The 26,729-nt window shown below is 50.4% G+C and overlaps 1 protein-coding gene across 1 annotated transcript; it reads right to left on the bottom strand.

The window, feature by feature from the left end:
- Positions 1-2,627: 2,627 nt before the first annotated feature.
- Positions 2,628-23,857, bottom strand: LOC149343571 (uncharacterized). The gene is made up of 7 exons (XM_089545965.1): positions 23,412-23,857; positions 22,619-22,802; positions 18,730-18,765; positions 18,615-18,650; positions 16,823-16,879; positions 8,813-8,917; positions 2,628-6,724 (listed from the first exon to the last, which is right to left on the bottom strand). Exons 1-7 carry the CDS (start codon positions 23,572-23,574, stop codon positions 6,415-6,417), a joined length of 891 nt encoding a protein of 296 aa, XP_089402091.1. The 5' UTR covers positions 23,575-23,857; the 3' UTR covers positions 2,628-6,414.
- Positions 23,858-26,729: the final 2,872 nt, after the last annotated feature.

Raw genomic sequence — 26,729 nt, 5'->3', positions numbered from 1 at the left:
TTTTCAAGTCTGAGATATCATATCTTGAACGGTTTTGTTGATGCCTTGTTGTACCGGTTTTTGCGCATGCCTTAAATTTTCTATACATTTGCTGGCTTTGCAGTAAATAAAATCAGATGAAGTTAGCGCATGTCCTGTGTCAGTCGTTCTTGTGTACGTCTTGCTGTACCGCTATTACCATTTCTGTCTCAAATACGCTGTTTTGAGTTCTCGCCCCCTCGAAGCAGTCGATGTCACAACTATTGACACCCGTCCCCCAATTACAGGGTCACTTTACCGTGAGGGGCGGAAATGAATCTTCTTAAAAAAAAAGGACACCCACGTCTTTATTTTCTTGAAACAATCTTTAATGTGACATATATGAAAATGAAATAATGCCAAGTTTTCAGAGAAAGTAGTGCGAAGAACAGCCATACTGACATCAATTGCTATGAATAAAAGACCTGCGCGTTGTAAGCCGGTGACAGAGACATAATGCACGTCACGCGTCTAGTGGACGCGATTCCCAGCTTCTCTCACTAGGTGTCTTATGTGTGCGTTTTGTAGTGCCCGGAGCTGGAATCAAAGCTGAAATGACCACTTCTGCAACTTACTTTCTAAATACACCAAAATATGAACATTAGTGCTCCTTAGAGTAATACACCACATGTTGGTTTTGAAGCAGCGTCAGAGGTTAACAAGTCCCCAAAAACACAACATGCATTAATGAAAGTCACTCACGCTCTAATGACCAGAGATTTAGGACACTTTCGTTATCAGGAGAAACGGCAACTAGATTCACAGACACTGACACTGTGTCAAAGCACAGACGATGTACATGGGGCACAATATGCGCCAGAAATCGCAAACGCGGGGTAGAGAGCCCCAAAGCAGCTGCACTGCTCAAGGGCATCACCCTGCAACGAAAGGTACAGAAAGTGAGCAAACATATTCCTGTAAGCCCCGCGTGTCTGCACTTAACTGTGCTAGCACACAGCTATTGCACGTGAGGCTCCAAATTAGGTCATTCTTTCCTGCTTCCACTTCGGCAGTGCTTGCAAATCAGAAAAAGAAAGAAAACGTTGTCTCTTGCCGTAAACAAAAATTGCCTACGATTACGTTACTTCCTAATGCGAAATTTTTGAAAGCTTTTTGATAGATTGAGGAAAAGAATTCGAGCATGACATGCATAGGTACAATTACAGACAACTTGTTATCTTTCACTCATATTCCTTATTCAAGAAACACTCCACTAACAGTTCTTGATTGTCAAGAAGGAGGCTTTGTGGACGGAGAAATAGATGGATATATGCTCGACTTGCTGCACCAATTCCTGGTTCTCGCGAGAGTTCGGCCATCGTTGTCAGCGCTAACGCATGCAGCTCACATCTCTCTCATCACCCCACGTACCTATAGACCTCCTCCATGTTTGCAAACAAGCGAGGTGGCGCTGCAGTCGCGAACGGGCTCGCGGTAGGCAAGAGGCCAGGGAGTGGCGTCGAGTTGAGGTGGTGCAGCGCCGGTTTTCAAGGCTTGTATGCGCGTTTTTAGTTTCCGAGAATCATAACAATGGTTGATGCTTTCAACTTAGTATTCCTCGAAGTACACGGGCTCGCGTTGGCCATGTACGGCGTATTTCGACACGGTGTGTATTGTATTATGGCTAGAAAGCGCTGCAGTTGGTTTCTACCCCAGGCATTCAATAAAATGATAAGTTTTTCACACTGAACTAGCAAGAACGATTTTACCTCGGGACAGTGCTGAGGGAAGCACTGGCGTTTTTTCGGCAGAGCCGACGTGCGCTCATTGTCTGTTGACACACGTGTCGCACAGTGCGAAAAGTGGGGACAGCGTCGATCGTGTCCCGATCTCATCTGTCTCGCGTAGCCGCTCTTTTTAGCCATCAGATCAGGCACCACCAGGCGGACTTCTCCCCTTCTTAAACTGGTCGATTTGGTAAAAAGTTTGGATTCCTGAAATTATATTTCTTCCAGCCCCTGGGTCTTCTGTTTGGTTACTAAAAATTATAGCAAAGTATTTAGTAGAAATTCGTAAAATTACGGTTTTTAGATCTGTGGTCGTCAAAAATTGTGAGGTAATGGCGTTCCTGGTGGTCCTGGCACGTCGCGAATCCTGCGGGTTCCCGACGACGGAGCACCACAGTGGTATCATCACTACGCAGAAGAGGGATCAGAGGTTTCGTTGATTTCAGTGCGGCATTTCTTTGACCAAAACGAAAGCGAAGAGGCCATAAACGAGGGAAAAAAACTTAAAGGTTTGTTTTGTGATCTACCACATTTTCTGATTGGCATCACTCACCCCTTCGTAAATTTGTAACGAATGGAAATAGAATGATTCAATTTGTCGCGAACGATTCCAGAGACATTGAGGAGTGCAATAAATCTCCCGACTTTTTTTTGCTACAGGAGCAGTAGTATGGTAGTCATTTTTGATAAAAAAGGTACTGCGAATCTAAAAAAAAAGGAGTAATACCGCCATCATAGAGAATAGGGCGTTGGCAACGTGCTGGCATAAAAAATTTCCGCATTTTCTACTTAATTATTCAAGACCCGTGGTGACTTGACGAGGGTGTTAATTATAATTATCCAAGAACTTTACCAGGTATAGCTGAAAATAAAACGCATTGCTGAAATTAGCAGAGCAATTTCATATTTGCACCAAATTTGGTTACATATCTCAAGCATCAATAAAGAAAACACTTTTCATTGCCTCATCCGCTGTCAATCTCGCTACGTGCCTCTGTTGGTAGCCCGCCTGCGGTTGCTTCTTTCCAAACAGCCTTCGCGATCATGTACTACTTCATGAAGAAACTTATGACACATGCGGGATGCAATGAAAGTACGCTGTTCGAAGCATGCCAACGCGACCGCGCAAGATTGTCACAACTTACCAGACTTTTCTACTACAATCAAATAATTATGTCGTTCATGTTAAGAAATATTTTGAAGTATATATTAAATGCCGTAAAATGCGTCATTACACGTTCGTATAACTTCTGCACACGTTATGACATGCTGCGCTATCAACAAAATAACGCACTCCTCGGTGGAGAGTGACCCTGCCGGCGCCCGTGCACACCAGCTCAGGGTGATAAATATGTGCGCAGCTACATACATGCTTTTTCTTTTCCTTGCGCAATTTTAAGCGTACCATTGTTCAGGTGAATGAGCGCGGCAATTTCTGTGCTATGAAGTACGTTGACTGGCAGCGCCGGTCTACACCCAGACTTCGCGCTTTTACTACCGCGGCCCATTTCCTAATGCGCCATTTATTTCCGAGAAACCTATTAAGGCTAATCTAATTTTTCGTTTTATGATACTACGCGGATCCAACAGCGACGCAGCTGGTCAGTACATGCTGCTTCTGCAGTGCGCAGCCACGATATGCAGCCGCCGGTAGCTGCAGCAGCTGCGGTAGGCACGGCCAGGCGGAACCTGTTTTGCCTACCACGCGAAAGTCGCTACTGACATCAGCGCCACCGCATCTCCGTGACGTCGCGGGGTGAAGGAGGTATATACGCGCGATTCAGGCGTCCGCTGACCCAGGGAGCCAGTTATGCGCACTTCCTTTCCTTAAAATGATCGGAGTGTAAAACGTTGTGGCGGAGGTGGTGGTGAAAAACTTTTATTTCAAGGCCTAAAAAAATTTAGGCAGCAGCACTGTGGGCGGCCTTCAGGCTGCCCGTTGTGGCATCCAGGCCGTGGCTATAGTCGCGACGTACTCTGCCCAGGTCACCAGCCGGAGTTGGAGATTCGGCTCGGTGGTGGACAAAATAGCCTCCCACTGCTGCACACTGTTTAGGTGCCAAGAGGCAGGGGGCAAGTTTGCTGGGCAGGAGAATAGGATATGAGCTATGAGCTTTTGGGCTGTCACAATAGCGGCAGGCCGGCGAGTACGCTCCGGGGTGGAGGAGGGCAAGACGTGCGGGGGTGAGAAAGGTGTGGGCCTGAAGGTGGCGCCACAAGCGTTGGTGGTGCTGGGAAAGGGATTTGTGCGGAGGGGGAAAAGTGAGACGAGTGAGGCGATAGTTTAAAGTAATATCATGGTACGTGAGGAGCGCGTCACGCGTGTCCATTCCCAGCGGGGGCGGGCTTGCTCGGTCAGTCGAATCGCGAGCGATATAATTAGCCGCCTCGTTACCAGGATGGGCCGCGTGAGCGGGCACCCAGATGATTTGGATGGGGCGAGAGGGAATGGTGTCTGAACGTAAGATGCTGATGGCCGAGGGTGCCATCCGTCGAACCGCGTAGTTGTGTAGACCGCAGGTTTGGAGTCACTGAAAATGTATTCCGCGGAGGTCTGCGTGATGGCAAGGGCAATAGCTGCCTCCTTGGCGTGTATAGAGGTCGAAGTGTAGACTAAGGCAGTAAGAGTGGGTTGGAGAGAGTTGTCACTGACTGCAAGGGTGTGGGCTGGGTAGCGGCTGTACGAGGCGGCATCCACATAAGCCACGCAGGTTTCCGTCAGTACTCAAGCCAGAGGGCGGAGGCTCGCGGTGCTCTGCGGGAGGGGTGGTGTTCAGGGTGCATATTCTTAGGGGGGTGGGGGAAAAGAACGGTTTGGAGGGAGCAGACGTGGGAAGGGATGGGCAGTGAGGTAGAAAAGGGTGATAAGAGGTTAGAGCTTAAGGGTGGATAGAAGTGCGCGACCCGGGCGGGTGCGGGAGAGACGGAGCTGCGCCGTACGATGGGCCTCCGTCAGCTGCGTAAGGGAGTTGTGGACGCTCATGGACAATAGCCGAGCTGTCGAGGTAGATGTGGGAAGGAATAGGGCCGACTTATACGCGTGGCGAAAGAGACTGTTGACTTTGTCCTCCTCGGTGCGAGAAAGGAATAGATAACAAAGTGAATAGATGAAGCGGCTTAGAACAAAGTCCTGGACCAATGCAGCGTATGAGGCGGATGGTGTGGTGTACAGTGTTTGTGAGTCGAGTGATGAGGGTGGTTGGCAAGCACACCTGAAGAAATAGTCCTAGGATGCGGAGGTAGAGACAAGAGGAATGGGTGTGCCGTCCAGGTAGACAGTGAGAGGAGAAGGCGACATGGGGGCCACTCCCTGAGACAGAAGAAGCAAAAGCTCTGATTTGGACCGGGAGCAGCTCAACCCGATAGCCCGAGCGTGAGCAACCACCGCGTCCACGCCCGCCTAGAGAGTGGCCTCCATATCGCCAATTTTGCCGCTGGTCATCCAGAGGGTGATGTCATCGGCGTAGAAAGCATGAGATAGAGCTGGAATAGTACGCAGAGCACTTGCCAGCGGGTAGAGGGTTATGTTGAAAAGAAGCGGCTACAAGACAGAACCTTGGGGTGTGCCCTTGTTGCCAAGGGAAAAAGAAGAAGAAAGTGGGCCGTATGAGATTTCGGCTGTGCGGAGGGCGATAAAAGCGGTGATGTAAGCATGTACATGGGGTCAGACATGGAGGGCGAAGAGAGCGTCCAAAACGGCAGTGTGATGTACATTGTCAAATGCTTTGGTAAGGCCCAGCGCCAGGACAGCTCCAGTGCGTCTGTGGTGGGAGTCGTGTAGGACATCCTCGGAAAGCTGGAGCATGACATCCTGGGTGGATGGTTGAGGACGAAAGCCGAACATAGAGTCCGTTAACATGTCGTGGTCACCCGGATAAGTCTGCAGGCGGGCCAAGATGGCGTGCCCGAACAGCTTGCCGAAACAGGAGGTGAGAGAGATTGGGCGTAGGTGTTCTAGGGCAATAGGTTTGCCGGGTTTGGGGATGAAAGAGACACGTACATGAGTCCACGAGGAGAGAAGAGTGCCAGCCTGGCAATGTGTATTGATAATGTTAGTAAGGGCTTCGAGGGAGGGGGTATCTAGGTTTCGGAGTGCTTTGTTAGTGATGCCGTCAGTCCTCGGGGCCGAGGTGGTGCGGAGCTTGAGTAGCGCAGCACGAACCTCGCGCAGGGAGATGTCCGCATCAAGATCGGGGTTGGCGGAGCCGGATTAGGTGGGAAGAGGAGTAGGGGGGTCGGTGCAGAGGCAGCGGTTCCTGGGAGCCGCCATGAAGTCAGTATCGGAACGTTGTCAACGCCAACGCCAACGCCAATGAGCACAATGAACGCCGACGGCCTATTGCTTCAGCGCTGCGTTTTTGGCACAACGTTGTCAATGCCAACGCATGCAGCGCACATCTGTCACTACAGCCACGTAGAATAAAGCACAACTGAGGTGTCCACTGTTCCAAGAGGGCAGTTATGCACCTTCCCTCTTCATTCCAAGCTCCCGCTCCATTGGTTTCGCATCTTAAAGCGCGACTAAGGTGTCCACTGCTGGTTACGAGGGACAACAGCGACGGCGACGCCTCGAAATGCAGAAACGGGCGCGAAATAGCTGCGCTCTAAAACAATGCCGCTACTGCTAGTTCGCGAGTATCGTTTGTGGCCTGTTGCCACAGTTCCTTAGTCACACTCCGTGTTGCAACAGAACCTCGCTGATCTGGTGCAGGACCTGAGGCAGCGTGGCCTCATCCAGCCGCCGCAGTCTGGCTGCAATCGACATCCCGTGGAAGTGGCACTCGTCTCTGGGAGCGTCCTCTCGCGACGCCGACGGCTGCGGCGGTTCCGGAGGCGGCGGAGGCGGCGGCGACGACGGCCGGTTTGTAGCAACCACCAGCTGAGCGATGCAGGCGTTGAGGTTCCTCAACAGCGACGCCTCATCGCTGCCTCCGCGGTCCCCCTCATCGTATTCGCAGTCGTCGAGTCTGCTTCGTTTGCTGAAAACGAAGTTATTTGGTTGCTCTCACCACTACCGCATTGCCAAACATCGCAAAAAGCTTTCGGCAATGCGACCGAAAAGTCCTTTCCCGAAAACAGCATGCGTCAAACCATCGCACAAAAAACGCCACAGCGACAGAACAGCGCAGGGAAGACCGAACACGACGGACAAAACAGCATGGCGACAAGACAGCACAGCGGAGTACGGTGCAGCGCTGCGGGCTGGGTGAACTATCATAGTCATAATGGCAAACGGTAAATGAGAAAACGTTAGCGAGTGCTCGTTTCACTGACTCGATAAGAAACAGGGTAGGGTAATATTCGCGATATCAAACTTCCACTTTTTCCAGGCGAGTAACGGAATGAGTAACCCTGAAGAAGTTGTTCTGGAAGCATCTATTCTGCACGTTGACTATTATGGTGCTGAATTCTGGCTAATACCCCGACGTAGAGCTCATCGTCTACCTCAAGTTGTTATTCTTCAAAATTATCGCTGTCGGCAATTCAATCTTCACTCTCTTATTTGAAGCAGCTACGGTGTCTTAGGCATTGATTCGAACCAGAGAAGCGCAAAGTAGCTAAGATTCCTGATTCCTTGGAGCACTCGGCCATCACAGCAGCCTCTTGGTCTCCCTGTTCTAAATGGTAGCCTCTCGAAATGCTTTGGAATTCGTCATCGCAGCGAATATTAGCAATGGCTGCACAGTTCTGCCGCTGAGCTGTTCTGTCCGGTGTGCTGCTTTGACGCGCCGTTTTTTCGCTGTGCTGTTTTGTCGTTGTGCTGTTTTTTTTCCCTGCGCTGTTTTGTCGCTGTGCTGTTTTTTGTGCGCTGTTGTGACGCATGCTATTTTTCGTGTGCTGTTCTTTCGTGACCCCGCACTTCATGCTGTTGGTCCGTACGTAAACTTCGTGATAAAGGTGCCACTGTAGTCGGAGACAACTCAAAAACGAAGCGGCAGTTGCTCCTCATGACACCGATGTTAAACTGATTAATACGTGGTTATTCTCCTTTCACCTGCCACCGCCTGCGTTTTCGCAATAACAAGTGCCAAGGGATCGGTCCAGGAGGAGAAGGGTAGAATTGGGCGACATCATTGGATAGAGGGGCTCCTTTCAGGGGCACTTGCTGCTCAATTCTTGATCTGTATCCGACTATGCGCACAGCAGGAATACAGAACATGCAGGGGCCAGGTGGCACTGCAGTTCGGCGACTGAAAACTGCTGCCGTCAGCTGCTTGGACCGCTACAATCCTTGGAGCTCATTCTGAATGATTAGGAGGCCGCATTTGGCTGGACGCAATCATTGCATATCAGATATCTAGATGCTCGCGGGGATACTGTGGCCGTAGTTGGCAAAAGACAGGATTAATTGAAGAGACACGGGGGAGGCTTTGCCCTGCAGTGAGCATGATCAGGCTTATGATTATTATTATTATTATTCATTGCCTAGCTTCTCTCTGAGTAGCTCATATGGCTGACGCGCGGCACGTGTTGCTTCGACAGAGAGCAGAAGCTCACGAAGGTACTTGTAAAAGCACTACTAGTGCACCGAAAATCGCTTGCTCCTCTTGCTAGGATGTGTTTTACGGCGCTGTAATCGGCACGGCACAGTACTCTAAACGCGCGAGCATTTTTGAGAGTGACTGCCACCACCTCTTCGATAACCTGCCACCAAGGATGCTTGTATAAGACAAATGCCTCAAGTTCAACTCTGTCACCATTACATGAACAATCCCTTCATCTGCCCTATATGCCGACAATTTACGTCACCCGATGCCCACAGTGACCTGTACGAGTGGAGTACTCCCACCCTCGGCACGAGCACCTGCGGCCCAGCCGAGCAAGCCTAGTGCCTTAAGGTCAAGCCGCCGCCGACATAGCATGTGGTCAGCTTTCACGGCGCATAGCAGAGTGTGGCCACAATATTATAAAGCGTTTATCAAAGTGAACAAACTTACTGCTCGCCATCTTCCTCTCTCTCACTCTCTCTGCGGTCTTTCCAAATCATGCAGCGGCCGGTGTAAAAAGAACTGTTCGCACCTCTCTGGGGTAAATACTGCAGTGATGCATTCTCGTCGCTTACTCACCGAGTGGAGCTGCCCCCGGCTTCAGGAGACGAAGGGAGGTCGTTCTGCTGGGCGTGCGAAGGCTCTCCGTCGAGGCTGCAGTCAAACGCTGCTGCAGGACCCGCCCTAGAAGGAGTGCGGGGGAAGCATGGAAAAACACAGCGCCGCTAAAGATGCTTACGATATAAATAAGTGTTCGTGTATTGCGCCTGCCGAGAAGAACGTGCCGAGATTGTAGCACGACACCCTGCTAGTAGAAATTCTGTACGCATCATTAATTTTTATTTCGTGCTTATCAGGTCAAATGCTCGCAGAATAAAGTACAAGGGGACGACACAGCGACCTGTAGTAGCGCGCACCAAAAGCCGGTCCGCTGAAGTTTGCAAGAGATTCATTACTTCTTCTCTTGACTAAGAGGCGAACCCAACCGGACTCTATCGAGTGCATAAAAGCCGATGCCTCTAAAAATAGAGGCTGGTCAGGAGACATACCCCAAAAATCAATTGTCGACAAACAACAACTCCGATCATAGCAGTTACTGATCCCTGGCGGTGTTTAATTGCACTCGACGTGGGCAGGTTGTCAGCCTGACGGGTTCGACCAGTTCAAGTAAACTCCGGCGCGTCGGGATGCCAGGTGGTGGGTCCTCTCAGGTACAGTCTTCTAGAAAGTGTTGTAGTGGCAAGAGCGAAGCGGGTTTCGATGGGTGGCGCTGAAGAAAAAAAAAAAGCGGTTGGCCGCGCGCGGCGCTGCCGTCGAATACTGGAGGAGAAAAGCTGGCCGTCTGCGTTGCTGCGTCGCTGCCTCTCTGGATAATTTCGAGCACCTCTGGTACGTCTTTTAACGTACACTGACGTCACACAGTACATGGGCCTCTGTAGCACTTCGCGTCCATCAAAATGCGACCGCTGCGGCTGGGACCGAACCCGGGCAGCAGCCTGGCGTGCACTACAACTACTGATCAGCCATAATGGCAGCTAAAGAAATGGGAAGCACGAAAAAAAATTTACTGCAAAGCCAGTGGCCATTGCGCAGGAAAAAGAAGAAAAAAAAAGTGAAGCTGTCGCCCCCTTGCTTCTTTATCTTCTTTGCACCAGGGGTTCCCCGTCAGAGACGGTTTGTTCATTTGAAGGTTGAAGGTTTCCTTCGCATCATCGGTGCCCCGTCAGAGACGGTCTTGCGATGAGTTAAGATGCAAAAATTAAGGGAGTACTTGAAGTTATATATACAGAAATCTACATTACATACAAATTTAGGCATTAGAGAAATGTTAAGCAGCAAAAAGATAAAAAACCAAAGGTGGAACTCGCAAACACTGAGGAAGGCACCTACTCTGCATAGCCGAAGATGCATAACACCTAGCCGTAGCCCAGAACCCCTTTTCCGGTCTCCGGGCCCCATTTTAAAAACCTAAAGGCCCGGCCCAGATTCGGTAGCAATCATGTTAAGCTGTTAACATGATTGGTCCATCAAACGCATAGCCGTCAGTTCCATAACCCTCTTCCTCAACTACACAGGGCAAAAATGAACATCAAATCAATTTCAAAAACCCGACAGCTTTGGCACTACTACCAAAAACTCTCTCCCTCCCAGAATAAAAGCAAAAACAAATACAAACATACAGTCGTGCGAGCACGTGCAATCTGTTTCCTCGGAGACCCTCGACCTTGGCGTCGTCCCTGAGTTAGGGCTGTTATCGGGCTTCAAACGGGCCGTTACCACTGTGAGCAAACGCAAGCTCTCACCCGCGTTCCCAGGCGACTCAGCTTGTCCAGGACTGCTGACTAGCTAGCGCCTCACCGACATCCGGTCAGTGGTGTAACTCAAATCAGACCTTCGCTGTCTTTGAAGGAGTGGCCGCATCTGTTCTGTTCGGCAGCGTTTCCCTATACCAGCCCGTTTACCGAGAACTGTTGACGTTGAGTGTTCTCGGACGCTGAAGCCATCGCGAGACCTCGCCTAGCCGCGCCATCGCCGACTATTCGTCCCTTTTATTACCCTCCTCGTCAAGAGCATCTGACCCCGTTTCGTCTGACAATGCTTAATCTTGAAAACATCTGCCAACCTTCTAAACAAAACTTTCTTCACAAGGTTGCGCCTCATCTGGTGTCCGTTAAGACGAGTGGGCCGTTGGGCGTGCATCAGCTCTGTCAGTGCACCAGCTCTTGCCGCTCTTTGCACATCTGGCGTGAAGCAGCCTACGCGCGGCCCCATCGTTCCCAGGAATGGGACATTCCGTGGCTCGGCCGAGCCGGCCACTACCCCAGCACTCCGCTGCCTGGGATGCTGAACGCCGTAGACGCTTCGTTTTGAGCGCCGCTCGCCGCCGACTTCGGCCGGGGGGTCTATAGGGAAGACTGCAGCGGCGGGGCGCTGGGAAAAGACGAACGGTCCTAATGACCCCGCGAGCACCACCGATCCCTTTCAACGATAAAATTATGGCAAGTGACGAACAGATTAAACACCTACGTCCGCTGACGCGGACAGAAACGCCATTTCCCTTTCTGTGAGAACGAGAGAGGGAACCGTGGTCCTGGAGAAGTAATTTGATTGGTTTCAGTTATTTCTTTGGTAAGGCGGCCACTATTCGTGATCACTGAGCGGTTCTCAAAGAATGGCAGGCAGCCGCAGTCCCTTCACTGACACCATAAGGCGGCCACCACGGTCCCTTTAATTCACTCTTTCCATCGCTTGAGCGCCAGTACAAAGTGGAAACGGGGACAGTTTTCAGCACACATTTATCATGTGAACATAAGAGCTGTTATTTTATTAGTGGATATGTCCCAGCGGAGAACATGTGGCGAAGCCCGAAAGGAATGACCCATGAAAAGCGGAAGTTCGCTGCGTTGTTAACTGCATCAAAATGAGCATTTTATAATTCTAAAACTGCATTTATTTGGCTAGTGATATTTTTAAAAACAGTCGACCAGGCAGAAGTGACATGAAACTCAGTTATAAGGTCAGAATTCATTAATTAGTAGTAAAAACCAAGGACGTTAGAAGCTTGTATTACAAAAACCAGTAACAATATGGGTTGGACTTTATAGTTAATGGCCTAGCCAGTTTAAGTGAACTTGAACAAAGACTAGGCCCTACAACTGGGTAGAAAATGGCGTACTATAAGGCGATTTGCATGAATGTATGAGTGGCCTTCATTTGGAGAATAGTGGGCATCGTACTCCCATGCAGCTGATGCTACACCCGCCCGTTCCACCAGCCACGAGGCGTCGAGCTATCGAAAGGGTAGCTATAAAATCTCATTGTAGCGTTAAGAACACTTTGAGCGCATATTTTAATAACATTATTGTTGTGTCCCCTTATTGCTTTTGTGTGTGTGCGCCCCCTCCTAACGACCACTCGCATTCCCCTCCTAACGACAGTTCGCATCCTCCTCCTAACGACCACTCAATCCTCCTCTTAACGACCGCTTGCCCCTCGTCGCACGCTGTCGCCAGGACCCCCCCACGGTGCGCCCCCGCACCCTCCTCCTGTTCTGGGAAGCCACTACCTGCCGTGGACGCTTCTCCACTCCCTCCTTTCTTCGGGCGGCCAGTTCGGCTCCTGCCTCGGTCGACGCTGGTCGCACCCTCATCGGCTTTAAATAAACGAAGTCTAAAAGTACCGTGTGCGTCTTTCGCTGCATTCAACACAGCGACCGGACACGACAGTGGCGACGAGAAAGTGGATTCGACCCGCGCTACGCAACGCTATTGACAAGCCATGGCTACGCGAGGGTTTCCCAATCAGATACCAGAATTCAACGGCTCATCGTGGTCATCGTGGGTTGGACGCCTTCAGTTCTACTTTGAAGCTAACAACATCACAGACCCAGCCTTGAAGAGGGCCAACCTGCTGACGCTGTGCGGGGAGCAGACCTACGATACTGTCTGCGCCCTTATTCAGCCAAGCACACCAGCGGCAGTGTCTTACGACGACATCGTAAAAGCGCTGCAAAAGCACTACGACCCAAGGCCATCCGAGGTCTACAGCCGGGCTCGCTTCCAACGACGAGATCAACTGGGAGGAGAAACTGTGAGCGCCTACGTGGCCGCGCTCAAGAAGCTCGCTGCCGACTGCAATTTTGGAACGCTGTCGACAACAGCTACCGGGCAGGAGGGAGACGCAGCTTCTTCTGCTAACACCACCATGCTTCCCTTGGACGTGATGTTACGCGACAGATTTGTGTGCGGACTGAGTGACGAGTCACTGCAGCAGCGCCTGTTCGCTGAGAAGGACCTCACATTCAGCAAAGCTTACGACATCGCCGTTCGAGCGGAGAGCGCCGGTCACCAGCAGAGAGGGATTCGCCGGAACACCGAGCCGGTACACCAGACAAGCAACCAGGTGCGCAAGCCTTCTGTTGTTGTAAAATCGGTCAAAAAGGCACAACGCTGCTGGCGGTGTGACGACCAACACAACCCCCAGGGATGTCGATTCCAGTCAGCCACGTGTAATTTTTGCCACAAGCGAGGGCATATCGAAAGAGCATGCATTACGAAACGGAGACTTGCCAAGATAAAGTCACCTTCCCAGCCTAATCACAGCGTCAACGCCTCAGAGAATACGCCGCTATCTGATCTCCATGGAACAACATCAGCAACACCATCTGTGTTGTACGACCTGAACACCATGAATCTCGGCACGCGACCGAAGATTTTTACAGAAGTAAGCGTACATCACCAGCTGATTAAGTTCGAGGTGGACTCCGGCGCAGCCTGTACTCTGATCAGTGAGGACACGTTCCGAACTTCATGGCCATCTGACGCACCCGCCCTGCAACAAGACGACACGCACCTGCGAACGTGGTCAGGACAGAATCTGCCACTATTGGGCTCTGCCAACGTGCAGGTTAACTACAACGGCCAGACCCATACGCTACCTCTGCTTGTTGTGAAGGGCACAGGATCAAGCCTTCTAGGGAGAAACTGGTTTTCTCCACTAGGCGTGATGATATGCAGTAAACATCAAAACGCCGATGCGCTAAGCCGTCTGCCACTAGACGCAACTGTTGACGAACCATTTCCACCAGGAGACGTTCTGATGTTCGAAGCACTGCCAGAACCTCCGCTTACAGCAGGCACAGTTGCAGCATCTACGCAGAAGTGCGCAGCTCTCCGGCTAGTTTACACAGCTGTTCAACAAGGCAACGTGCATAAACTCAAAGGGGACAAATTCGACGCTTACCGCAGGCGAGCTACAGAGTTGAGCACCCATCGCGGCTGCATCATATTTGGGTCCCGAGTTGTGATGCCGAGAGAACTACGCGCACAAGCTATGTCTCTCATCCACGCCGGACATCGGGGCATCGTTGCAATGAAAAAGTGTGCCAGAAGCTACATGTGGTGGCCTGGCATTGACAACGACATCGAAACAGTGGTGCGAGAATGCAAGCCTTGCCAGAGCAGCCGGAGCGCCCCGCCGAAAGCTCCTGTCCCAGAATGGGAAAAGCCAGACACACCATGGCACACACTGCACATTGATTTTGCAGGACCAATTGAGGGCTGCACTTTCCTTGTGGTCGTAGATGCCTACACAAAGTGGCTTGAGATAAGGCAAATGGGACAGACGACTTCAGCAGCAGTCATTGACAACCTCCGATCACTATTTGCAACGTTCGGCCTGCCGCGCAAGGTAGTGTCGGACAACGGAACACCGTTTGTGTCTGCGGAGATCCTCAAGTTTTATCGCGACAACGGGATCTCATCAGTTACATCGGCCCCCTACCACCCAGCGACAAACGGACAAGCCGAGCGCTACGTAGCCGAGCTAAAACGCGCCCTTGAAAGAGATCAGACAGGCTCGCTGCAGCGCCGCCTTGCGCGCTTTCTCTTCAAGCAGCACACGACGGTTCAGAGCACAACAGGCGAGACCCCCTCGAAAATGATGTTCGAGCGTGAAATGCGAACCCAGCTCACAGCCATCCTCCCCGAGCCAAAGGCAGAGACGTTCCGGGAAGAAAAAGCAATTCCGCGCTGCGGCACGCTTAATGAGGGGCAGCGCGTCCTCGCCCGACAGTTTCTGAAAAAGCCACGCTGGGAGGAAGCTACAATTGTCAGACGCATAGGCCTGCGCTCTTGGCTCGTCAACATACATGGCACAGTAGCACGCCGACATCTCAACCAGCTGCGTAGATTTACGACGCCGTCTGAGAGCTGTCCGCCAGCGGAGAGAACACGTGCACCATCTTCCCACATAGCCTGGCCCCTCTTCCCGGAAGAAGAGACTTCGCCCAGGACAGACCTAGGAGACACAGCGAACAACAGCCAGCCTACAAGTGTTTCTCCCCCGAGCGCACAAAGCCAGCGCGCCTCCACGCGTGAGCGCCGACCCCCTGCACGATACCAGGCAACTTTCTAAGGGGGAAGGAAGTGTTGTGTCCCCTTATTGCTTTTGTGTGTGTGCGCCCCCTCCTAACGACCACTCGCATTCCCCTCCTAACGACAGTTCGCATCCTCCTCCTAACGACCACTCAATCCTCCTCTTAACGACCGCTTGCCCCTCGTCGCACGCTGTCGCCAGGACCCCCCCACGGTGCGCCCCCGCACCCTCCTCCTGTTCTGGGAAGCCACTCCCTGCCGTGGACGCTTCTCCACTCCCTCCTTTCTTCGGGCGGCCAGTTCGGCTCCTGCCTCGGTCGACGCTGGTCGCACCCTCATCGGCTTTAAATAAACGAAGTCTAAAAGTACCGTGTGCGTCTTTCGCTGCATTCAACACAGCGACCGGACACGACAATTATAAAATTATCGCGAATAAAACTGCAGTCAGAACGGTGGTGAATTAATATTGCACAGAAAAATATCTAGCATCCAATGTCCTGTGTTCTGAACCATACCGAATGTAGCGAAACATCAGACGACACTTGCGGACTGATAGTTCAAGTGCTATCCTATTTCTTCTGGAAGGTATTCCACCTGACCTTCATTAAAAAGAAAAAGAAAAAATCCCGGAAAAACCAAGATAGGTGGTTGCCTTTCTTTTAAACAGAACAAACTTCCAGCCAAAAGTTGTAGGTTATTGTTCTAACATAACAAGGGCTCCCCAGGATATCTTACGGGGTTGGCATACGTCGAAGGGAAATTTTTGGCATTGTTCCTCTCCAAGACAAAATAAAAAGAACAAATTGTACATTGAGACAGCGATATATTGGTTTCGAATAACCGAACCCAAAGATTAAGATGCTTAGGTGCTCGTGAGCGAACGAAATCATGTCCTCCAGGGGTAGAAAGGGGCGCCGGGAAAATTTTCGAGGAGCGGCCCTCATTCCCTCGCCTTCCATTGGCGCCGTCACGGAAGCACACAGCCACTGATTACCCTTCGAAAAGTTAAAATTTATTATCCATTCGTTTAGTGCATTTACACTGGCTGCCAAGCGGTTATGCATTAAAAAGGGGTATACTTATGTGACAACGAAAAAAAAGCGCGGTTGCACGGTCGGCCCCACGTAGCGGCACGCCGCGGCAACCGCTCAGTCACTACAAAGCCTTCTAGAACACTGTATCTCATGCTATCGCAGGGAGTGAGCTGACATGCGTGACTACAATGGGGAAGTGCGTGTAAGCGGTGTGGAGTCAAGGAGCTGGAGTAGCAGTAGAGGTCAGAAATGCGAAGCATCATTGCACTAATACCGTAGTGCCTTTCATACAGCAGCAGTGCGCTGCAGTCAGACTTTCCAAGCTTGCACTGCACTGGAACTTTGAGACGTTGACGTTGTAAGCTACATTGGAGATTAGCCTTGCACAAGACTGGCGGCACTGGCATCTCTGCAGCGACACTTCTTGATTCCACAGGCTTTGTTGCGGACTGAAGTCAATATTATCAAAGTCATCTGAACATGCAGACATCGAGTTTGGGTCATATTACTCAGCTCCACTCGAGGCTTACGTGATCTGGTACAACTGTGGAGGCTGAAGACATGTCTGAGAGCAAGGATACTTTTTAGACTATATGTCCAGCAGTAGAAAGCCATCCAAGAACATTTAACGCAAGCGGTGCATTCGTAATAGTACATGCCTTCGTTGCTAGGCAACTTACCTCTCGATCCTAAGAGTTAGCTCACCATCTTGAGAAGTCCCGCCTTCAGCTGACACCCTTTGATGAAAAGAGAAACAGTGTGAAGGTCTCACAATGCCAGTTGTTTGTGCACAAAATAAATAATGTATTAAACACTCTCAATGCCAAGGCCAAATCAACTTTGCTCAAGTGTGTTGAACACGTTTCGTTATCCAGGAATCTAAGAATGGAGTCCTTCAAGCACGGGAGGAGAGCTTTTCGGTACAAGTTTAAGACATGCCCACAGAGAATGTGACCTGGTGCGGCTTACAGCGGCCTGTAGATGAATACATGCGTTCTCAAGGAACCGAAAATCGCAGGCGCAAGATTTAGCTAATTCGTCCGAGATTCCAGAGCGGATTAGAATTTACTGAATCCCTTTATTCGAACCAGGGTGGCTCGGTGGCCTAGTTATTGGGAGGAGGATAGAGCGGAGGAAAGATCACAAGCGGCCGTCGACGCCGATGGCGCGCGCAAAAGCCCGACGCGTGCGCAGCTCCGAAGAGGATCCATTTTTGTCAGTTGAGGACATCCGTAGAGTGAAGTACAGGGCTCAGATCTGCTGCAGCCCAGCAGACCCTTACTGAATAATTCTGCTCCCGGGCTCTGGAAGAGGGGTGGGTACGTGTCCTGCCGCCTACGTTCTACAATAACAAGGTTAAGTACGATACTGGCTGACGATAGGCTATGGTAACTCCTAAATTATGTTGGGGAGGGGCAATAACATCAAAGAAAACGATATCCTTCTTACTGATGAACAATCAAAACGGGTCGTGTTTTCCTTTCCGTTTCTTTTGTTTGCTCTTGCCATAAAACTGCTACAGCCTGTCCAGCACACTTATCATGGCTGCCGAATGCTCGACGTCCCGCAGCTGACCTCTAGATAGCGGGCTGGATATTCAGGCGCAAAAAGTGACATGCATTGAGATATCATTGCACTTGAGAGAGGCCCCGTATCGCGTAAGGGTTCTTTCCCCGGTCTACTCTTCTGCCTGCTCGCCATCAGTAAGCGCCATCCTCCATATCAGAACTGTCAAGCGACATTGCTTGGCATCATCCCGGAGGTCAAAGGTCGCAACTGCAAACGATTTTCAGAAGGTATCGGCAATGTCTCCGTTTCGTGCGCGGCTGGTGCGATGTTCGATCCCCAGTTGCACCAGGTACCCACTGTTTTCCGATGGTACAAGCTTTCCTTTAGCCTGGTGATCGGCTTTCTTGTAAAGGACGCTGAAGACGGCTGCACCCAATTTTTGTTCCCAATAAAGATCAATCCTATGCTTCTTTCTGTGTGTGCTGATGCTTGTCCAGTAGCAAGAGATACCTTTATTGGTAAGAAAAACCCGTGACGTGTACACCGAAGAGAACTCTGTGATCACCGTTTTCAAGTGAATAGCAGCGTAGCTCAGCCTCCGGGATTCGCGCAAAAAAAAAAAAACTGTGTCGGCGCACCGCAGTTTAATTGCGAACTCGGGCGCTGATAGCAACATCTGTATTTCAATTTTTGTAGTGTACTAGCTTATAAAAGCTGTTTTCAGTTAAAGTAGCGCCTTAATTATAAAGCGGCGTTCTGTAGATTCAGGCCAATTCGGTTCTTCCTCACTGTCTCTTATGCAAAGAAATGCTTGGCATAATCTGCCGTTAATCCCGCCAAGTGCAAAATAGCAACACGCTGACCATGGCGCTCTTAGAACATGGCGATAAACATGCAGGGAGTGCCAAGAAAGGCGCAGTGTCTCCATAGCAAGAGCGGTGTTTCTCTCGAGGGAGTACTCACGACTGCGTGTCCACACACTGGTAGACGTATTCAGCGCTGCAAAATGAGAAAAAAAATGGTAACGTAGAATTCTGCGAGGTAATAGCATAGATGACTGTGTTATCGCGAAACTCAAGGTTCGGTCTTGATACTGACGAGCCCCGCCAGATGGCTGCATGAAGAAAAAGTGGAAGAAAAAATTTGCACCAAGCGCACTTCCCTTCCTGTGCTTCACAGTGAAGCCTTATTGTACAGAATAAAAAAAAAATCACCGCCCAGATTAGTGCTTAAACAAGCGTTCACCTCCGTAGAATGGTTGACTAGAATGGTTTTAAACTTGAACATTACAGTGTAAATTTAGTTTTGGGCAGTACAGAGCTTATCTATTATGATAATTCCAAATCTACATCGATGGTTTCAGCAGGGCACGCATCTTTCCCTCAGCGCATAGCACGACCCGTGTCTAGCAGGCGCAGAAAGTGTACTTTTTAGATTGTTGTCCTCTGATGCACATTTCAAACCACTCTTATCGCCTTTAAACAAAGTACGCACCCCCACCAGCGTTAAGGCACAAAGCACTACAGAGTATTATGTTCGGACTCCACGCACAGCATTCCGCCCTGTACAGTGTACAGTTCAACCTAGTTGAAAAGTCGAAGGGGCCCGGTAGTTGTTTCGTTACAGCCGTAGCTTCGTTATAGCCCATGTTGAGCGAGCTTCCAAGGGGAATCGCCATTCCTTCGTTATATCCTTTATTTCGTTAGAACGAGGTTCGACTGTACTCTAAGACGGCCGCTTGATTAAAAGGAAGGCTTGGAAGAGCATTGATCACAATTCATCAAAGGAAGAAGAAGAATTACAACCCGTAACGGGCGGAAAACAGAGCACAACGTGAAGTCCCCCAAAAAAACAGTTTCTTACGGAGCCCGGCGAGACGGGCACACAAGGCAGGTGACGAAGAATTAGGGAAGCGGTAGTATGCACGCTGCTTGCAGCAAGGCACCGCAGGGCCAGCACTAGGCGCCCATGCCGTGACTCCTACCATCAGCCTTCTAGCCGTGCAGGGTCCTTCATCCGCTTCACTGCCGCCAGCCTTCCCCTATAGGGCAGCTAATATCTATATATATATATATATATATATATATATATATATATATATATATATATATATATATAGATAGATAGATATTAGCTGCCCTATAGGGGAAGGCTGGCATAAGTAGCCAGCACTAGTAGCCTCCTCTTGCCGTCAGAGAAGCTGTAATTACTTTATTTATTTAGCATATATATATATATATATATATATATATATATATATATATATATATATATATGCTAAATAAATAAAGTAATTACAGCTTCTCTGACGGCAAGAGGAGGCTACTAGTGGAGGCAAAACGTGATAACCGAGGCCCCCGCGGTGCCATGCATGGGGTTAATGTTTGTCAGTAAATTCGCGGGTAGAGAACAAATTAACCGTCAAGGGAATCACAGCGTTACAACATACGTTTATCCTCCATGGGACCTCCCCAACCGGCATTACGGTTCACCGAAATAGTTCGATCTACCGCACCGAAGCATGCCCTTCTGAAGGCGTTAATATTTTAAGGGTATGGAGTTGAGGCACTGGCGAACCCGATGATCATTTCAGCGACTGTGGTGCAACATGATACTGCAAGCATCTCGCAATATTTTGCAGTATAATTTTACAATCAGGGTCGTGCAAAAGCGGAAAGTGTAGATGGAGGTTATACAGAGGTAACGGAGCCACGTGCAACAAATGAGAAAGCGCGCGCCACATGCCTCTGCATGGGATATTGGCTGAAGTGGAAACGAGCAAATGGTGCAGATCTATTCCTGGCATGTCGCGAGGAATGTCGCGAGGGGTGCACAAGCTCTGTGCTCCCATCACTCGCTGAAGCGTCAATGATACATGAGTCTACATACAAGTGCACTGAATTTTCCCTATAAGTGCACCCAAAGAGGCATAATTCATTTAGTTCTTGTTCACGCTATTCGCCAATCCAAAACTTCTTTTCCCGGCTACTCGGCTTCATGAACAGAAAAAACTGCTTATCTGAGACATACAGGGTCTGTTCTGAAAGTAGTAGGACTGGTTTCTTCCTGGGCGAACGGGCGGACGAGAGGTGGTATGCGCGTGCAGGATCGTTGAAGGGGGATTTTGGGAATGCTGGGGAAAATGGCAGTCGGCTCTCGGCCGTTGAAGAGAGGAGGTCGCTTGTACTGTGAACCCCTGTCGAAACGTCTCGTCACGCAGAATCGTCGAGCGTTTACTGCATCAGCGATACGCGATCAAATTTTGAGTAAATCTTGGTAAAACGGGCAAAAAGACGAACAACATGATTAAGGAGGCCTACGGTGACGCTTCCATGGGTAGATAAGGTGTTTTTTGAGCGGCACAAGCTTTACCGAGAAGGTAAGGAAAGAGTGGAGGAAGACGACCGCTCCAGACGCCCTTCGACCAGCAAGACCAACGAAAATGTGTAGTGGGGGAAACATTTACTTAACAGTGATCGTAGAATGAGTATAAGAATGATTGCTGATGACTTCAGCATTCCTCAAACCCAAGTTTTTGAGATCGTGACAGAAAACTTAACTACGAGGAAAGCGTGCGCGAAGTTGGTGCCGGGAGTGTTGTCAGAGGAGGAAAAGGCCAACCGGTAGGATCTTCATCATCATGTGAATGAGGACCCCGATTTTTTGCCCAGCACAAGGCGGCAACGCTGCCTCAGCCCCCCTAGAGCCTCGACTTGGCCCCGCCAGACTTTTTTCTATTCCCGAGAATAAAATCGACGCTCGAGGGGAAACATCACGGATCGGTAGAGGTGGTTCAACAGGCCATGACGAGGGAGCTAAACAGCATTCCGGTCCAGGCGTTCCTGGAGGCGTACGAAGACTGTAAATCTCATTGGCAGCAGCGTGCAGGTGCGGAAGGGTGCTACCTTGAAAAATTGTAATCGTTTGTACTATTCTCTTGAATAAATTTTGTTTAAAAAAATGAGTCCTCCTACTTTCAGAACAGGCCATGTATATAGGCTACTCAAAAGGAGGAGCTTTATTTCTGGGCCATTCAGCCCCGTCACGTAACAGTATAGACTCTTCGCAAAGCGCATACAGCCACCGCTATCGCGCGTCGTCAGTCCGTATGCGCAGACCGTGCAGAGGGCGCCACGTGCCGCCAGCTGTAGTCAGCTATAGCGGCAGGCAGACCTGCCACGTAGGCACCAACCAGCGCACGTGCAATGACGGCGCCCGGAAGAGGTATGCGGTGGCAGTACTCGCTGTGCTAAGCGTCTCTAATGCCTGTGACGCTGCTGTTACAAGGAAGTGTTACCTTCGCTTCGTTGCCCCTACGTTCTCCGCTCAGCTTCATGTTTGTCTTTAGTATTCATAGCATGGCATGCCTGCCGCTCACTCTTTCAGAGTTGAATTAAGTCTGAAAAGTATAAACTAAGCTACGCAAATTACACTTTGCGGTAAGCGCGACTCTGAAGAGATTTTCAGGCGCGCGGGGCGATCCGTTGCATTCAAGCTCTACCGTTCGAGCCTTTCAGCGCTTCCACCCATTTGGAATAGAAATTAAGCACCAAGAGATAGGCCGAAATGACTGGTGCTCATGACTTACCGAACGTTTGCTCTCCAACTAAAAAGGGGCCAAGCTGCAACTTAACTTTATGTAATATGACTCATATCATAGCCTCGTTATTCCGAACAACTCCAATCATGCTTAAAAAGTTCAAGTTTACGAAGTGAAAATAAATGGGGTACGGCACGAAAAGCTAAAAAGCGCGTAAAAAGTGACGACACCGCCGACAAGCCGAAACCGGGGACCTAGGCTAACACAGCTAGAGCTGTGTAATAGCATAAAACGTGACGACACGCCTGCGAAAAGGCAAAATCAGCGCGGTCGTCACGTGACAGTACCCAGTGATTATTAGCGAACCTTAGCCACGGAAACCACGCTAAGTGTGCAAGCATCACCCGGTTGCCGTAGAGACTCATACCATAGCTGACTGTAGTGCTGCGTGTCCCTGAGCATGCCGTCCAGGGTTTGGTAGTACCGCCACTTGGTCGTGGGGGCCGGAATGCCCATTCCGCTGTACTGCCTCTGTGCGAAGCGCTTCATCTGCACACGGATCTTGATGTAGCGGTCACGTGCGTTCCTCCATTTGTTCTTCGCCTGCAGCCCTGCACGATGGAATCGAGCGAGAGGAAAACAAACATGCCCCGAGCAAGAAAGCATAACGTAAACTAGCTAGTGCTCCAAAGCACGAATGCGTCGCCAGTATACACAGGCAGGTACCGATTTATACCAAGATCCATCACACTCCCAACAAGCAGGTCAGGGACAGATGAAAGGGAAGCTAAAAGTTATAACACGACTGCGGTCCACCTTGTTGCACTTGAAAACAGGGAGAACAGGACAAAAACAAAGTAATCATAGTGCATGACCTCGAAGGATATCCGAGACCTCCGTATTCGCGTATAGCTGCAGTACTCAGCACGTGCTGAAAACGTACCTGGTACTTACACGGCAGCAGTGATTAACACTTCAATCAACTATATTATGCAGTACATCATTTTTGTTACAACGCTGCATAACAAAGCAAAAGCAAACTTTCCTCAAGGATTAGAACACACATGTGTGCCCTGAGAGCAAACTCTGTTGGTAATTCAGTAGCACCACAAGCCAGGCAGAAAGCCTCTAGAATAGGCACTAAGATCCATGGCTTGAAGATTATGCCGTTGTACACGATACGCAAATGTCATTTTGCATTATATAGCATCCGCACTCACCTGTCATTCCGAACTGCTGTCCTATTTCCACCCACTGGCGATCTTTGAGAGCTGAGTCCTTGTACTGTGTTAAGTTCGTGTCGTAGAGGTAAGGGTGCTCCCGCACTCGCTCTAAAAACCGCTCCCAAGAGAACCTTTCCGCTGGCATCTCCCCCACAAGCATGAATGCTGGCGCTGGTGTAGAGATCTATGACAACACACTCAGAAGACGGCCTTGTGCCCAGTACTGGAAAATATCCTAAACAGTGATCATACAACGCTTGCCTGCCACTCCCAGCTGTGCCCTTTCAACAGTAAGTCCCGGATATATACGAGCTGACGACCGCAAGAGGAAGCGGCGCCCAATCGCATGCAAACGAGCTGCCTGCGCTTCCGGCAAACGGGCGCGTTTCAAAATGGCCGCAGGAAACCGCGGCGGCCGTGCCGACTGCGTACGCCACCGGTCCCACGTCTCTCCCTCCCGCCTAGCGGCTGCGGCGCGGACGGGCAGCCGCCGTCGGGACGTTCGGCGGCAGCTGCGGCGGCAGCATCGGCGGCAGCGACTGTGACGTCAGCGGCGCGTAGCAACCGCACTGCCGTGCCGCGGCGGCATTCCTCGGGACCCTCTCCACTCGGCGCGCGCATCGGCACCGCCGCCGCAACCTGCGGTTCCAGTTGCCGCTGCGCGCACAAGATCTCGGCGCTTTCACTACGAAGTGGATAGGTAGACTACGCGCAGCGGAGCTGCGCTTCTAGGCGTTACTTTTCCACTTAATACAACTTCGTGTATAGTCCTTCTAATTTCCCAAAATAGCGGCTTTGCCTATCCGCGCATAGAAATGTGGGGCCATATTCTGTAAGCTGTCATTTCCCGTTATCCACTTCGTGGACGTTCGGTCCTATGTCAGTGCTCACTCAGACATACGGGCGGCTTTCGAGCGTCTGGTTCCGGATCTGACCACTGGCTGCCATTGACTGCGATACGTAGCCAATTCTGAGGTCTGGTCGCCAACTACCTTATGACCGGGTCAGGGACGCTGGAACAGGAAGGAGGAAGGGCAGGGGGGGGGGGGGGGGGGGGAGGCCACAGCCCTCCCCCCTTCTCAAGTATTTGGTAAATTGGTTTTTGAGGAAAGGAAATGGCGCAGTATCCGTATCACATATCTCGGCGGACACCTGAACCGCGCCGTAAGGGAAGGGAGAATGGTGGGAGTGAAAGAAGAACGAGAAAAAGAGGTGCCGTAGTGGAGGTCTCCGGAATAATTTCGACCACCTGGGGATCTTTAACGAGCACTGACATTTTTTTTTTTTGCTGTAACCTAACTTACGACGTCCGCGTTCCCATGACATCCCAGCAGGAAACTACACGTTAAACACCCCCAATTCTCTGGAACAGACATGAATTAGAGTGCTAGACATAAAACGGCAATTTTAGCAATAAAAAAGTACCGTGCTCTTTAGCTACCGTTCGTCGAGCTCTATATAATGACGTACTATGAGGTTTGAAAAATTACCGACGATTACGTTACTTCCTAATGCGAAATTTGAGCGCAGCAAATAAGCTGTTTCACCTTTTCGATAGATTGAGGCAAAGAAATCGAGCAACACATGTATGCGCTATCACAGAATTTTTTTTTTATTTTTCACACGTATTCGCAATTTCGGCTCGGGCGGTGCACATATACAGATCCGCCGCCACCGATCTGGCTCTCTGATTGCCACCGCACAGGGGTTGCATTGGAGGAGGAGCGAAGAAAGGAATTAAGTTCGAGCTGGCGCTTTGACAACCGGAGACTCGCAGGAAGAGGGGGGAGGGGGGCGGCGTGTACACCCAGCGGCAAACGATGGGGGCAGAAGCGCGCGCAGCAAGCGGACAACACGATAAAGGGAGGAGGGAAGAGATAGCAGCGACTGACTGATGCCGCTGACGCCGATAGCGCTGGGGGGATGAAAGGGGGGCGGAGCTGGTTACGAGGCCGACGACAACGCCGACGACGACGCGAAACCCAGGAACGGACGCCAAAGAGCTGCGCTCTAAAACACTCTGGCGCAGGTACCACGCCGAGCGCCACTTGCTCGCTGGTTTCTTTCTGCGCTGAAATGCAAATAAGGTAGCAGAATGGCCGAAGCAAGCGTATCTCATGGCCTTCATGTAGAAAACCCTTGATTTTCAATCCAAGATTCTGGCACCAACCCCGTCCCTTCTTCAGGAATGACTGGAATTTTCAGTAGCAGCAGAAGCAGGGAGCTGGCCCGACGCGATGGACCGTTAGATTCAAGTCGATGGAAATATTCGCTGGGAATTAAGCCAGAGTTCAAGAGACACTCAAGGAGCTCTTGCAGACACCAGGTTCAGTGACCGAAAGCAGCAAGGCTATTTTTAGAGGTTACGATCGGGTTTTGCAGAAATTTGAACCTTGTTAGGTATCCACATTTCCGTACCCTTCTTTGGGACTTGTGAAGAACTAGCAAGGGCTCTCCAGAGCTCAACGCATTGCGCCGCAGGTGCAAGAAAGGCAGCAGATGGCTCTCTGCGAGGCGATCTCCCAGTTGCGCTCTGAAACTGCGTTTGAGAAGCTGTGGCAGCACACGAGCACAACAGCAGCACGCCTAGGCCTGAAGGAACCTCGTATGTCAAGGCCGACACAACCTCCTGCGAGGTATGAGACCACTGATAGACCTGTCCAGCCAGTTGGACTTGACGTTAAAGGGCAACTGAAGCGGTTTTAGAATTATATGAGTTTAAGGTTGCGGAATGTGCGAAATGTGCTGGTAAAGCCTGCGAAATCGTTTTGCTCTAGCATTTCAAATGGTGGCGTAATGACCGAATAAAGTCGTCGTCGGTGTTCAGGTTTCTCTGGAGTGCACAGCGACGGGCAGAGGCCCCGATAATGACGTCACGTATGACGGCACTACGTTTCCAGCGAAGAAAGGGTTATTCCATGGAAGAAAACCGACGCCATCGAAGGTGAAGCTCACAATGCATTGTTTGGCGCCATCTGACGACGCACAGAAGCATGCAGGCGTAAGCAGCGGACATCTGAAGTTTCGGCGATAATGACGTCACAGCCAGGTTTCCTCGCACTCCTCCAACGTAGTGAGGAGAAGCCTGAACATCGTCGCGGTTTTAATCGACGATTATGTCGCCATTTTAAATGCTGGTGCAAAAATACTTTGCATCGTTCGTCTAGAAGCTTGATAGATTCGAATCCTTGAATAACCTCGAATTATCAAAAAACCGTCATCAAATTATCAAAAAAAGCTACCGCGCTGCGCAAGGAGTATTTCGCTGCTGCCGACCGAATCATAAGTGAAACAAATCAGTGGCGTTTCGAGCAG

This window comes from Amblyomma mixtum, chromosome 5, assembly GCF_055824585.1.
Source record: "Amblyomma mixtum isolate Tamu chromosome 5, ASM5582458v1, whole genome shotgun sequence".
Lineage (NCBI taxonomy): Eukaryota > Metazoa > Arthropoda > Arachnida > Ixodida > Ixodidae > Amblyomma > Amblyomma mixtum.
This window is presented reverse-complemented; position numbering and strand designations above follow the sequence as displayed.